Source organism: Ornithodoros turicata, chromosome 1, assembly GCF_037126465.1.
Source record: "Ornithodoros turicata isolate Travis chromosome 1, ASM3712646v1, whole genome shotgun sequence".
Classification (NCBI taxonomy): Eukaryota; Metazoa; Arthropoda; class Arachnida; order Ixodida; family Argasidae; genus Ornithodoros; species Ornithodoros turicata.
This window is the reverse complement of record NC_088201.1, coordinates 126,230,930-126,246,284: the sequence shown is the minus strand read 5'-3', so window position 1 is coordinate 126,246,284 and position 15,355 is coordinate 126,230,930. Positions and strand designations below refer to the sequence as shown.

The 15,355-nt window shown below is 48.0% G+C and overlaps 1 protein-coding gene across 2 annotated transcripts in view; it reads left to right on the top strand.

The window, feature by feature from the left end:
• The window catches only part of LOC135378581 (GPI-anchor transamidase-like), a 53,546-nt gene that overhangs the window by 25,180 nt on the left and 13,011 nt on the right, over nucleotides 1-15,355 (top strand). For both annotated transcript variants that reach the window (XM_064611637.1, XM_064611638.1), the window contains exons 6-7: nucleotides 8,967-9,084; nucleotides 10,284-10,394. In XM_064611637.1, coding sequence (XP_064467707.1) covers nucleotides 8,967-9,084; nucleotides 10,284-10,394 — 229 coding nt within the window. The remainder of the gene's footprint in view (nucleotides 1-8,966; nucleotides 9,085-10,283; nucleotides 10,395-15,355) is intronic.

The window sequence follows — 15,355 nt, the reverse complement described above, 5'->3', positions numbered from 1 at the left end:
GTCCTTTTTTTTTTTTTCCTACGAAGGCGACACCAAGAGTTTTTTTTTCTGCCTCTTTGTAAGAGTAAACTGTCATCAGGTCAGAAACAACGCAGATGTTCTTGAGCGATCGAGCAAGGGGAATGGCAACAACTTAACAGCCCCCCTTTTCTTCCCACCGCTCCCGAACGAGAGTGGCCTTGAGTCGCAGATAAAACAGACCACTCCAAGATTCTTCAGAAGTCCACAATGGTGAAAGTCCGTGGGAGGCAATAACTTCACACAAAGGGTGTACTTGCCAAAATGAAGACTCTTTTATTTAAGAAAAACTGTCAGAGTATGGTAGCTTGCCTTTGCAAGCTGATTTGCGCCACTAGAAGTTTTCAGAGCGTGGTTAGGTGCTCCACCGCACTTGCACGACCAGCGGCGTTCAAGCAGAAATCGTCCAAAACCGCAAGTAATTCTCACTGCAGCAGTGACTCCTCACACTCATCGTCCGACGATAGCCTTTTCAGCAGTTGCGAGGACATTGTCGACAATTTCATTTTCAATCAAACTGCCAGCAACAGTATCTTCAATTGTGCCAAAGAAGGCAAGAGACCATGGGAATGGCTGTCGTCCTCTTCGGCGGCCATGTACCCCAATGCAGACAGAGTTCTTTGATTGCGTAAAACTACAGATGCGAAAATAGTTCACAATTTCTTCCGAGTCTATTACAGAGTCACCATGGCAGCTTGGCGTGTAGTGCAGATACAAGAGCGTGAGACACGTGGTTGCTTCATGGATGCTTGAAGGGAGAGAGAGGGCATCACAGCGCTGATAACCATAGCAATGCGAGCGTGCCTGCTCTTCTTAGTTGTAGAGTGGTGCATGGTGCCACACTTTGTCTTCTTTGTCCATGTAATCGCTCTGGGTTCGTCGCGATGTCATGCCCTCTGAATTACGCTGTGGAAGTGCAACTGCTTCTTAATTAACGAGTGTTTCTTACCATAGACTTATATAGCAATGTGTCTGGACTGCACAAGTCATCCAAATTTTCCAAGTTACCGAATTAACGGGGGTCAAATTATCGAGATTTTATTGTAGTGTGCTCCATCATTATATCTTCGTCTTCGAAAAATGGCTCCATTTCTTGTGTCAGTTGTTTGAGCTCGTTGTTACTTGTTGTTCAAGAAGACAGCTCAAGGTATCTTTACGCTGCTCCTCCACTTTGACACGTTCCATCGTTGTGATCGCAGTTGGCAGTTCTAGTTTCAGTATCCAGGCTTCCCGGGTTTGGGCACCGTGTTACGGAATACTGGTTCCCTTTGTCGCATTATTATAGCCCAGAGCAAGAAACACAACTACGTCTGTTCAGTATGAAGGTGAGACTTCATTCGACACAGAGAAACTGGCGAGGGAGGAGGGGAGGGAACGGAACACCAAACTAAAGGAAGCAAGCAGCAGAGAGCATCTCAAACTTGGATGCGATTTCGCTCTGGGATGATGGGTCTCGGGGTTCGCTCGGGGTGAAGACTAACGAGACCAGACAACAACATGGCGGTGGAACTGCCAGGTCAGAGCGAGAGCTTGGGCTGAGCGAGGCAAGGCTATTTATTATTCGCGCCTTGATGTGATGGCGCTGGCAATGCCGCCACAGGGCCTCCCCCCTAGCCAAGCGCTGGAAGCTGGCGAACAGAAACGAGCTTGGGAGCCCAAGTGACTTGTCGGGGCGGTCTGAGTCGGGTAGACAGCCGAGGAGGCGACGGTGGGGGAAGAGTAGTTGGAGTAGTGAGCGGACAGCTTGTCGTGGAGGGTGAGTCATAGAGTAGCTCCACGGAGAAGGAGGGCGGCAACGGTGGTACAGCGTCGACGTATGCCGGCTTAAGCCGTTTTAAGGCAACAGTGTCCTCGCGGCCGTTCAGCTGAATGGTGTAAAAGTTGGGTGAACGGCGCAGCACGAGGTGAGGGCCTGTGTAGGGCGGTTGTAGGGGCTTCCGTACAGCGTCACAGCGCACAAAGACGTGTGTGCAGGAGGCGAGGTCGGGATGCTGGAAGGCCGAGGACACACGCGAGGGCCGAGATGTTGCTGGACGAAGGGCGGCCATAGTACGGCGGAGCCGCGAAACGTAGTCAGCTGGTGAGAGAGCAGTGCTGCCTGGCAACGGGCAAATGAGATCTCCGGGGAGGCGTAGGGACGTGCCGTATACCATCTCGGCGACGGAGCAGCCTATGTCAGGTTTGAAGGTGGAATGGATCCCCAGGAGCGCGAGCGGTATGACTTCTGGCCAGGGTGTTTCGGGAGCAGCCCGGAGGGCAACCTTGAGCTGTCGGTGGAAGCGCTCCACGAGGCCGTTTGACGCCGGGTGGTAGGCAGTCGTTCGAATCCGCTTGCAGCCCAGTGTGTTGACGAGTCTAGAGAAGAGGGCGGACTCGAACTGGGGACCTCGGTCTGACGTGATGATAGACGGTACACCGAAGCGCGACACCCAGGTGTTCAAGAGGGCGGCTGCAACTGTGGATGCAGTGGCGTCGGGTACCGGTACAGCCTCGGGCCAACGGGTGAAGCGGTCAATGATGGTGAAGATGTAACGATAGCCGGATGATATTGGGAGTGGTCCCACCAAGTCGATGTGGATGTGAGCGAAGCGGCTGTCTGGCGCGGGAAACTGAGAAGGATGGAGGCGGGTGTGCCTGTGAACCTTAGTCCGCTGACACGGAATGCAGGCTTGAACCCAGCGCTTGATGTCCTTGTTCATGAAGGGCCAGACGTAGCGCCGAGAGATGAGTTCTTGAGTTGCGCGTATGCCAGGATGGGACAATGAATGATAGGTCGAGAAGACTTCTCGTCGAAGTACCGCCGGAACAAATGGGCGGGGTCGACCTTGTGACGTGTCGCACGCGACAGGATGTGTAGTGCCTGGCAGGTCGACATCCTCTATGGTTAAGGAAGACGAAGGGTCACTTCTGAAAGATGAGAGTTCTTGATCGGATGATTGGGCCTGGGCCAGTGCGTCGAGGAGCGAAGACTGACAGGTTGTCCCAATGAAGTTGACGCGACTGAGAGCGTCCGCCACCACATTATCTGCACCACTGATGTGCTGAACGTCTGTGGTGAACTCCGAGATGAATGCGAGGTGGCGGGTCTCACGAGGGGTGTAGCTTGTGCTGCATGAAGAAAATGCGTAGACGAGGAGCTTATGATCGGTGAATACAGTGAATTGTCGGCCCTCCAAGAAATGGCGAAAGTGCTTGACGGTGAGATATATGGCCAGGAGCTCGCGACCGAAGGCACTGTAGCGAATCTCCTGGGGCTTCATCTTGCGTGAAAAGAATGCTAGAGGGCGCCAAGCGCCAGAGATACGTTGTTGGAGGACGGCGCCGACAGCTGTGCTGGAGGCATCGACCATGATGGACGTTGGGGCGTCGTGTTGAGGATGGAATAGAAGGGACGACGAAGCGATTGCCTGTTTGATTGCCTGGAAGGCAGCTGCCGCTTCAGGGGTCCAAACCAGCACAGAGTGTTTCGAGCGCTTGGTGCAGAGTAGAGCCTCGAGAGGACTCAGTTTGGCTGCGCATGATGGCACAAAGCGCCTATAAAAATTCACCAGCCCCAAGAATTGTCGTAGTTTGGTCACGGAAACGGGCTGCGGGAAGTCTTGAATGGCAGCGACTCGGGATGGTAAAGGCATGATGCCCTGGCTGTTGACATGGTGGCCAAGGAAGTCGAGTTCTCCGACTCCGAATTCGCTCTTAGCGGCGTTGATAATGATGCCGCTCTGTTGTAAGCTGGTAAAGAGTGCCCGAAGATGATGTTCGTGCTCTGTTGGGGAGCGGCTTGCGACGAGGAGGTCATCCATGTACGCGTAGACAAATGGTAATCCGCGAATGATGTTGTCGATGAACCTCTGAAAAGTCTGGGCAGCGTTCTGCAAGCCAAAGGGCATTCGAAGGAACTCAAACAGGCCAAATGGGGTCGTGATGGCGGTTTTTGGTATATCCTCCTCTGCCATAGGAATCTGATGGTAAGCGCGGACGAGATCTATTTTCGAGAACGTGGTGGCGCCTTCCAGATGAGCTGAGAAGTCCAAGATGTGCGGGATGGGATAGCGGTCGGGGATGGTTGCTTTGTTCAATGCGCGATAGTCGCCGCACGGGCGCCAGTCCCCGGTCTTCTTTGGCACCATGTGCAGCGGCGAAGCCCACGTACTGGATGATGACCTGATGATACCAAGTTCAAGCATGTGGTCAAATTCTGCCTTTGCCACGCGGAACTTTTCGGGTGCGAGGCGCCGCGGGCGGAAGTGAACTGGTGGGCCACGGGTGGAAACGTGGTGAACAACGTCGTGTTGTACGGGTTTCGTCCATTCGGGTGGTTGAGTCAACGCAGGGAAATCCTTCAGGATAGAGGTGAAGGGGACGTCCGGCGCAGTGCAAGATAGTACGCGGGATGGTGGTGCAGGGAGGTTAAGGCCGCAGACTGACAGGGACGTTGAGCGATCAATGAGGTGCCTGCCGTTGACGTCAACGAGCAGCTTGAAACTGTTGAGAAAATCTGCTCCGAGAATTGCTTGGGTGACGTCGGCGACAAGAAAAAGCCACTTAAAATCTCTTCGGAGCCCGATGTTGAGGGTTAGAGACCGCTGGCCGTAAACGGGTATGGTAGAGGCGTTGGCGGCTCTTAGGCTGAAGCACTGCTGTCGGGGTCGGCGTGAAAATATGTCGGCGGGTATGACGCTTACTTCCGCGCCCGTATCAACGAGGAAGCGCATCCCGGTGGTACGGCCAACGATGTGGAAAAGGCGGCTGCTGGTGGACACGGGCGCTCTTGTCGTGGAAAAGGTTTTCGGCTGTCGCGACCACAAGCAAGGTAGGAGGCAGCGTCGTGCATCGGCGCCGAAACGGTGGTGGTAGTGACAAAGTCTGCTGGAGGTTCTGGAGCAGGAACGCACAGGAACCGATGGGGAGTCTGCGCGATGGTCAGCGCGGCAGGAAGTTGATGATCTTGGTCGGCATAAAAGGTTTGCGACCAACTGGGTAAGGTGACGAACCTGCTGAGACAAGGCGTGGGCGGAGCTTTCGAAGCTGACCTGGGACACAGGCGGAGCGGGCAGTTCCGAGAAGCCGGAGGAATTGACGACTGCCATGTCCAGGTCCGTCAGGTATTGTCCAAGGTATTGTCCGGGTCACCACTGTAGTGCTACTGAAGACTAACGAGACCAGACAACAACATGGCGGTGGAACTGCCAGGTCAGAGCGAGAGCTTGGGCTGAGCGAGGCAAGGCTATTTATTATTCGCGCCTTGATGTGATGGCGCTGGCAATGCCGCCACAGGGTCATGTACACAAACTCTGCGCGTAATGTATAGTGTCTTCTACGCAGTCCCCAGAAGGGGCTTCACACAACACACCATTATTGGTGGTGCCCAATGGCTCCACAAGAAAAAAAAAAGCTGTTGCAGCTAGTCAGGCAATAGAACTTGCACTCCCAAGCAGGTTTGGTATCTGTGCTTTTTGGACTTTTCCTGTCGATGTGCTTGTGTACGTACATCACATCATGCACAAGTCTGCATCTTTCAGAATGACTTGCCTAACTATCATTTGTAACATTAACGAGTAATGCTCTGATGCGGCGAATGTCTCGTAAATGTCTCCAGGAGCAGACTGTTTTGCTTCATAGGTCAAACTATTTCTTTTAAGCGGAACCACAACATAGTGGGGCGCACACATCCGGCATTGCAACTTCCCGACGCAGGAAGTGAAGCAGTGGTGCCCAGGGTAGTGCTGAGATAAAGAGTTTGACGCAATTTCGATTGTAACTTCGTAAGGTGATGGAAATTTTTATTTATAGTACCCACTACAATAAATGCACTTTGCAGTGAACTTGTGCTGCATAACATCAAACAGAGCGGAGCAGAAACACATAGTACAACATAGCAGAGCTTGTGCTGGTCATGTTAGTGGCCCTTTCAACTTCAAGCTTCACTCTCCAGAAAATGTTTATGTGCACATTACCTTCTTCTTTGCAGTGTCTGGGGGTAACTTGTTTCTCTAAAGTGACTTGTTTGGTAGCTTATAGCTTCACACATTACTTTCAACTTGCAGTAACTCCTCGAGGAGCTCGTTCTTTTTTTTTTTTTTTAACTTTGTAACTTCAAGTTCCAAGTTCCTTCGGTTAAACTCGATACAAGAGAGACCGTGCTCCAATCTTGGCCGGCACCTTTTTGCACATTTCTTTTCTTTTTCGTTTCTACTCCCAGTTCTTTCTCTGTGTAGCAGACAACGCTTCTCCAAACAAGGCAAACCAGTTAGCGGGTTGCACTGCGATGACGTTTAATGGCTCTGGCGGCTAGTTGCGGACATTGCCAACGTTGCGCGCAGATTGCCGATTTTCAAAATTGAATTCCACAATATATATGCATCTATCGAGTAAATCACTTTCTATGGTGTGTTTTAGCAGTCAAGTTAATGGCTTAGTTTGAAAGAATGGTCATGACTCAAGCGCTTTTTGTGCTCCTTTGAGAGATCAAAATCATCAAATGCCAGCCTAAGGAAGCACATAAAGGTACAGCATGTTACATTATATTGAAGATTGGTATAATTTTGATGTATCAAAACTATAATAAAACATCTTGGCAACCCATTGGGACATCAAGATATGAATTAATTACGTACAGAAGCGTAAACAACTAAAGACTGCATAGTGTGCAACAAGTAACTTCGAAATACTAACTGGTTGCTTTTCAAAGGTAACTTCAGAACTTCAAGTTCTTTCTCATGAGTTGTAACTTCGTTAGCAACTTAGTTACAGTTTCGACACAGTAACTTAACATGTACCAAGTTCCATAGCATAGTAAAACCCCAAGCTTGAGGAAAACACGACATGGCAGCTCTGATAGCCGCTCAGATGGCCACAGTTCTCACGGCGCTCTCAAGCACCAAGTTCATTTTGTCAAGTAACTTCCTCATCTCTGCCTCTTTGTGCTTGGAGCCTGTACTCCTGTTAATAGGTTTGTTCTCTGTGGATTGCTACAGCAGCATATCCTAGTTACTTCCTTGTAATTGAGTAGCAAGTATTTGAGTATTTGCAAGTAGTATATGTAAAGTGTTTTCCACATGATAGAATTTTCAAACTGTCCACAGTGTAGTGGTTAAACCTTGGTCTGCGATACTGTCCCCCTGCAGAGTTTGTAAAGGTATACTCTTGCAAAGCATTGTCCAGTAGCTGTACCTATCCTTAAACAGAACTTTGTTACAGTGTATCACCGTTTGCGGTATCGGGTGTACTGTGGAATGATGTAGAACTTATGAACGTGTTCTACGTAAAATGCAATTTACCAGAGTCAAATGTACAGTGCTCTCAGGCGTGATATTTCACTAGCTCTCAATGCTTGTACAGAGAGGAAGTCTGCCCTCAAGATTTTAGACCCAGTGCATCACCATGCACTGTGTTCGATAACTGGTGCTTTCCGCACATCGCCAGTGGGAAGCCCCTATGTTGAGAGCAACGAATGGTCACTGCAAAGAAGGAGAATTTACTTCTCTGTTTCGTACTCTTCGAGGGTAAGAGGGTATCCCAATAACCGAGCCATTTCCTGTGTTGGAGGCACACGTTTCAAGCAGCTCTTTCTTAATAAACTCAGCATTGTTCCCCCATTTAGCATGTGTGTTCTTCAGGGATACGAGGATTACAATTTCCTACGTAATGATTTCAGTACAGGCTCTCTCCTCCGTGTTTCCCTAGCTATGTTCAAGAAACAGGACACACCACCTGTTATGATCCAGCAGGAGTTGGAGTCCCTTAAAGAAAGCCTTGGGCAACACACCTTTTTACACTGACGGTTCCAAAACACGCACCTCAGTATCGTGCAATGGTAACCGATGGATTCACACAATTTTATTGTCTACCTGACATACTCTCAGTTTTTAAGGCTGAGGTATACAGAATAATCCTCGCACTAAACTACATCTTAGAAAGTCACACCAAGTCATCAGTCATTTACACAGATTCTCTGAGCTCTTTTCAAGCAGTAGGCAACATAGTTCAGTTTCAGTTCAGTTTATTTTTTTTGCACCAAAAGATGATGCTGGGGGGACTGGGCAAAAAGCAACTGAAATGTGCTTGACAAGGCCCAGCCTCCCTGCGACGTCCAAAGTGCGACTTCCAAGGTACGACGTCCAGAGTACGTCCTAGTGACGTCCAAAAACCTCCTTGTACAGAAGGCACAGTGCCTTGCTAGTAAGATGATATAAAAGGGGTCTGTCTTTAACATTCTGCTGTGTAGTGGGTACCCAGTAATGTGGGTATACCCAGGAATGAACTTGCTGATGTAGCTGCTACAGCTGCCCTTTCGTCTGAGGTCAATCTTTTTGATGTACCCTCTCAAGACCTCCGACTTACACTTATGAGGACTATAAATAGCAAATGGCAGCAGCACCGGGATACACTGCACAACAACAAACTTATCTGGTTGTGCCTACCTTTGTGAAACTGACACAGATATTGAACAGTCATCTTCATGAAGTTGTTTCTGCCAGATTGAGGACCGGGCACACTCGAAGTCACCTCCCCCGCAACGAAGAAGCTCCGCATTGCACTCTGTGCGGCAAGATGAAATCTGTTCTCCACATGCTCATCTCATGGCCATCATATGAAACACATCGGCATCATCATTTTCATGAGTTCTACACCTACCATTCGCCCCTACATCTCTCTCTTTTGCTGGGGGATGAGGCTGTTCTACTGTTTGAATGGGTTTTTAACTTCCTTCAAAATATTGGTCTTTTAAATGCATTGTAGTTTTAATTTTTTTATTTCCTTTGATTCTTTAATGGTATGCTTTGATCTTAACTGAATCACTATTCCTTTTTCTAGTCCTTTCCTTACCATTGTCTTGGCGCATTATGGCCTTTGTTGCTTGTGCACCAGGAAAACCTGAATCATTATCACTATGTGCAGAGAAGGCAGAACCTTGAGTAACTCTGATTTGTTTTTTTGTCTTGTTCCAGATACCACGAAGTCTTCTTCATGATCGACACATGCCAAGCAGAATCAATGTTTAAATGGTTTTATTCACCAAATATCCTAGCTGTGGCCAGCAGCAAAGTTGGCGAAGACTCCTTGTCGGTAAGATCACATACACTTTTAAGGTTGTTGGTGTTCAAGGTGTCATCTTCAGCTTGCTGGGACTTTAACTGTCTTTGACTTGTCTGTTGACTGCAATGCAAAAGCTGCTTTTCTTCATCTTTGAACATCAGTACCTTTTCCCAGACATGCTATAGGATAGCTAGAAGGTATAGAGCAGGCAGGTTAAGACTCAACATGATGGAATGCACAGAAGAAGTTGTCCATGTCCGTCTACGTCTTCTGTGTGCTTCATCATGGAATAAAACATGCTCTAGGATGTTACTTCAAACTTCAAGGGGCACTAAGGCGCAAAAAGGTTTCCCTCGCAGAATGAAACATGGTGTTACCTTGGCACCAGGAACCTGCAACATATGCTTTCCCTTTCCCTCTCTTTCTGAAGGATGCTGACCTCTCTGCGCGCGCTCTTGTTTATCTCCACAAGCGATTTGTCCGACCATCGCCGGATATGGTTTGAGGTGACCAATCTGAGACCTCTCCACATTTTTGGATTTCTTGTGAAGTTGGCTTGAGAAGGAGAGAGAGAGGAGGAAAGTGCAACATTGTGGTTTCTTTCAGTCATAAAACAGTAATGATAAAATGGATGAAGAGACTCCCTTTTTCAGCTAGTACACATGGTATTAGTATTCAGGGCTGCATTCATAGGTTGGGCCTGTGGCATGATGAGCCTTGAGCTAATGCCTGCAATGATGCTGTTCCCTAAATATTATTCTTATTATTATTATTTTTTTATTGTGTGGGAAACAGGTTTACGACATGTTGCATGCAGAGACTCTGGTGCGCTGTTTCTTTTACTTACCAAACAGATAAGTAGAAGATGAGTTGCCACCACCCGATTGCACAGATTCCATAAGTGGAAGCTAGTATTTAACATGTTCTGGGTGTGTCTTCCCGTTTACTGCCTCGTTTTGTATACAGAATGTTCTCAACTCCAAATCCTTTGAATGTCGCACCAACCTCCCCCTTGTGGGGAGGGGCTTCCACGGCCTCCCCATTCTTGTAGCAAAGGACAGCCTTTATTCCTGCTGTGTATTTATGTGCTTATTTGTCTAACCAATAGCAAAATTATCCTTTTCTATAAGTGGCCACGTATGATTGGGTATACACCGTAAGTGCAAACGGGTTTGCGGATGGAAGAAGCATGATGTTGTTGTTCATGCAACTTTTTTCATTGTCTCCAGCACCACGGCGATCCCACCATTGGAGTGTACGTCATAGATCGGTACACTTATTATGCGCTGGAGTTTCTGGAAAAGGTGACACCCAACAGCACCCAGACTATGGGACAATTTGTAAGTAGGCACCATGGGCACCATGAAATGTCCCACCCAGGGCACCATGAAATGTGTCTTATATGGATTAACTTATCAAGAGCCAGTGATAGTAGTAGTCCTTTTGCATCATTCCTGAAATATAGGGAGGAATATGTTGCTTCACACATGGGTTTAGAATTGTGATGTGTGTACTCTTCTTTCCAACAGAACTGAATGCAGTTTTTAGAATCCTGCTGCATATTTAAATTTAGAGGAATAGGTCCAGTTCATTTACCGCTTTACTTGAGCAGGTAGTTAATAGGTTGGTAATGTGCAGAACAAGACATATACATACAGTCTAGTGTAAGCTAAGCTGGAATCTGTATTGTCAGCTCAATACCTAACCATTTAGTAGGACATTAAATGTGGCTGCATTAGCAGCCTTGTAAGCATTGCATGCAAACCCTGTCTTATAAGTGCTGGCTAAATGTGCTATTTGGCACAGTCTTTTTCTTAGGTAGGGCATGAGTTTCTCTCTTTGTGTATGTGTGTGTATATGTGTGCGCTCAGAAATTGTGCATGTGGAAGTGCACTACAAGTAAAACGGCATCATCACCTGAAGGACCAATAGCCTTAGTTGCTTGTGTGCAACAAAAATTCCAATTATCATCACATTGGCATAGCCAAAAGAGGGGGAGATTCCGGGTGTTCAACCTCCCCCAAAATTGTACCTTTGGTAGTGCATTTGGGAGAGAGAAATGAGTGAAAAGCCTCCTCTCCCATGTAAAGTCCCCATGGAACTACTTCCGAAGCACCATCATCATCATCACCAGCTAAAAGGCGGGATGGGCGTTTCTGCATTTTGTAATTCATAGGTGTCTAAAAGGGGGTCATGGAGGAGCACCCCCACCTTCCGAGCAGCTGTAGGGGTAAGCTGTACAGGTCCTGCCCTCTCTCCTCCATCCATAAGTGCGCTCTGAGACGTGTGTGTCCAGTTTCTTCTTACGATAGCAGCAGCTACAGCTTCACGACCGCACGAGAGCAGCAGCTCTGGCGGTGCAGTACAGTAAACCCCCGTTAACTCGAAGTCGCAACATCTGCGAAAAATTTTGAGCTAACCGGGGTTTCGAGATAAGCGGGATGCCGAAATTTTCAACATATAGCAGTGGCCATTGCAAGAAAAACCAGCCAGGCTTACCTTGAACAGCTGGTAATTTCACAAATTATTTATTTGATCACTGTGAGCTGACACTCAAGAACGTCGTGATCATTGTTTGTTTAGTGTCTGGTGCCAGAAGCACGTCCTCCAGTACCTCCACACACGGCATTAGGCAATCTTCTCCACCGCTGCACTCAATCTTGTTGCGAAGTAGCCTCAGTATGTTCCTCATCTCCGCCGCAGTTGGAACCTCTCGCAGCTCTTCACAGTCTTTTTGGGAATCCACATCGCTTGTATTATTCAAAGCTGTCTGAACAATTTCCACGTGGCTCATATCACCAGTAACCGGAACATCATCATCGTACTCGCATACTCTTCAAAATTTACACATTCGGCAACATCGTTTTCTTCACTGCTTGTAAGGCAGACCACATCTTTGCAAAGTTTATCACACTCGTTGAGGTCTTCAACATACGGCTCCGGCAAACATGTAGCACGTGAAAAGACGGCGTGCACAAAACAATTCGCAATTGATTGTGCAGGCACCTGCACCCAGGCGTTGTTGATCAGATGCACTGTCCCAAGCAGGTCAACTTCATAGGCTTTTCCATTGTCGTATGACATCAAAACATGACGAAGCAGGCTCTTCCTGTACAGCTTTCGAGCGATCTCGATTACACCTCGGTCCATTGGTTGTAGTGCGGAGGTCATGTTGAGGGGCAGGAACTCCAATCTGATGGCATCAAGGTTCTCGATCTTGCCATGTGCCGGACAATTGTCCAGATTGAACAACACTTTGCGATTATCCCTTGCATAATATTTGCGTTCCAGTGTGTGCATGTACTCTTCGAATAGAGCTGCCGTCATCTAGGCGGTTTTGTTCGCCCTATAGTGCACATCTCTTGGTAGTTGCGCATTCCTGAAGCATATTAGGTTGCATGCCCTTTCGATGATCAGAAGGGGCAACTTCTCTTCACCAGTTGCACTGGCTCCACATAGAAGCGTGATCCTGTCTTTTCGCTGCTTTGTGCCCGTACAAGTGTCGCCCTTTGGCGCGAAGGTTGGGCTGTGTAGCATCTTGTAGAACAAAGCTGCTTCATCCAGGTTGAAGATGTCCTTGTCACTGTATAACTTCTGCAGTTCGATGAGTCAGTGATTACTAGAGGTGTGCGAATATTCGAATTCTCGAATTCGAATCGAATATCAAACGCTCGAACTATTCGATTCGCAAATCGAATATCCAGTATTCGATTTTTCGAATGTTCGACTATTCCGCGAATATGAACGACACAACCTGAAAGTCGGTTTCACCTGATGCTTCCATGCACGAGGTGAAGCCTGCTTTACAAAATTGCCCTTGCTGCAGGACTAACACAGGCAGGACGGTGTTTAGTTTAAGATAACGTTATCCAAAGTTAGTTTTGTAGACATCGTCTGTGGAAGGGGCAGCGCCTCTCCCACATGCAGTTTAGCGGTGCCGACGAGGGACTTTGATTTGATGTCTGTGAGGTTGCGTTTAAAAAGTTAGGACCCTTGAATAATGACTACAACCCACGAACAAGAAGAGCGTCTTAAAGATGCCCTTTGCATCTAAAATTTCAGTAGTGCAACTTCCTAGGGCGAGTGCAAAGAAACTAAAAGGTGTTCATGGCAAAGCTGAGGCAGGATGCCAATTCGTTTGTTTCACAAATGGCCTGTGGTTGTCTGAAACAATTACAGCCTCATCCGTATAATATGCTACTGCCTGGCATAAAATTTTGAAATGAACGTAACCACTCCAGTAAGTGTAGGCTCACCCGAAAAGGAGGAAGCACTCTCATGTACCATTAAAATGTAGGGGCTTTGAACAGAAGAATTGCATGTCTCTCTTGTGACAGTTAATGCTAGAAAAATTATACTAAAGGCATGGGCTACGAAATGGAAACTTTTAGTGCGAAAGTCACATATTGAAAATTTTGCACGAATATTCGATATTCGATTCGGTATTGGGAATTTTTTCCCCCATTCGATGCGATATTCGATTCGGCTTAAAATATTCGGATTCGCACACCCCTAGTGATTACGGCAATTTGCCGCTGCAGCTCCATAAACCGCCCTACTTTCGCCATGTACGGGCTTGGCGTTGTTTCTGTCGGTCGAACCATCCATTGCTGCAGGCGAAATCCGTGTATCCCACCTGCAGGGCAAAGGCGTCTGCTTTTTCCATTATCATTGGTCTCGACACCGTAGCGCAGCACCGTAGCACCGTAGCGCACAACAGTAGCGCAGCTTCCACGTCCGGGAAGTTCTGCACCTTTTTCGCTTACTTGAAAAGCTCTGTTGGAAGCCATCAAGGACCTTGTCCTTGTTCTTCAGGACTGTGGAAAGGGTGGACAAAGGGAGGCAAAACTCTTTCACGATAGTCGTCCTCGTCTTGCCGCTAGAGGTGTGCGAATATTGGAAGTTTCGAATACGATTCGAATAGTTCGTGCTATTCGAATGGTATTCGCCAATGTTTACAACTATTCGATTTTTCCGAATATTTTTGGAATATTACCGGAAATTGCCATGGCTGCCCATTTGTGAGAGGCCGAAGATAGAATCGTGAACAGAGAACCAAAAATGCGCATAAAAGAGGCCGGTTTCCGTAAAATTGGTACTTCATGTGCGCAGGTAGGGGTCCCTTGCGCTTCGTTTAGCGTGTTTAGCGCAAACCTAGTCCAACCACATTGCCATCCTCATCGTCCTTCTTCCTCCTCCTCCTCCTTGTGATGCGTGCTGCTCACATGCGCGAGTCGAGCTGACAACCGAAAGTTTGGGAAGTGCAACACGCTATATCTTTACGCTGCTACGCTGTTCTCGGGCACAATGGAAATGCCTGACGAACACCCGACAAAGAAAAAGAAACGCAGTGCAGTGTGGAAGTACTTCGAAGAATCTACGACAGGCGGGAAGTGCATGACTTGTGGCGCGTCCTTTCAGATGCCAACGGGAGTGACAACGGCTCTTGCCAATCATTTGAGAAGACATGTGTTGGTCTTCAAGGAATATCAAAATGAGTGTCAGAAGCTAAAAGATGGTACACAATGCAAGATAACAGACAGGATGAAAAGGGAGGACACCGTATTCTCACGAAGGAAGGACGCTCTTGACGCGAAGGTGGCAGGAATGATTGCCGTCGATCCTCAGCTGTTCTCAGCGTGTTTAGCGCAAACCTAGTCCAACCACATTGCCATCCTCATCGTCCTTCTTCCTCCTCCTCCTTGTGATGCGTGCTGCTCACATGCGCGAGTCGAGCTGACAACCGAAAGTTTGGGAAATGCAACACGCTATATCTTTACGCTGCTACGCTGTTCTCGGGCTCAATGGAAATGCCTGACGAACACCCGACAAAGAAAAAGAAACGAAGTTCAGTGTGGAAGTACTTCGAAGAATCTACGACAGGCGGGAAGTGCATGACTTGTGGCGCGTCCCTTCAGATGCCAACGGGGGCGACAACGGCTCTTGCCAATCATTTGAGAAGACACGTGTTGGTCTTCAAGGAATATCAAAACGAGTGTCAGAAGCTAAAAGACGGTACACAACGCAAGATAACAGACAGGATGAAAAGGCAGGACACCGTATTCTCACGAAGGAAGGACGCTCTTGACGCGAAGGTGGCAGGAATGATTGCCGTCGATCTTCAGCTGTTCTCTATTGTAAACGATCGTGGATTTGGGAGCTGGTGACAGAGGCTGTCCCGGGCTACACACCACCATCAAGAACGTCTCTTTCACGGACGATCATACCTAAGTTATACGACGACACGAGAAGGAAGGTGCAAGAGGAACTTCACACTGCCTTTGAAAATGGTATGGAAAGT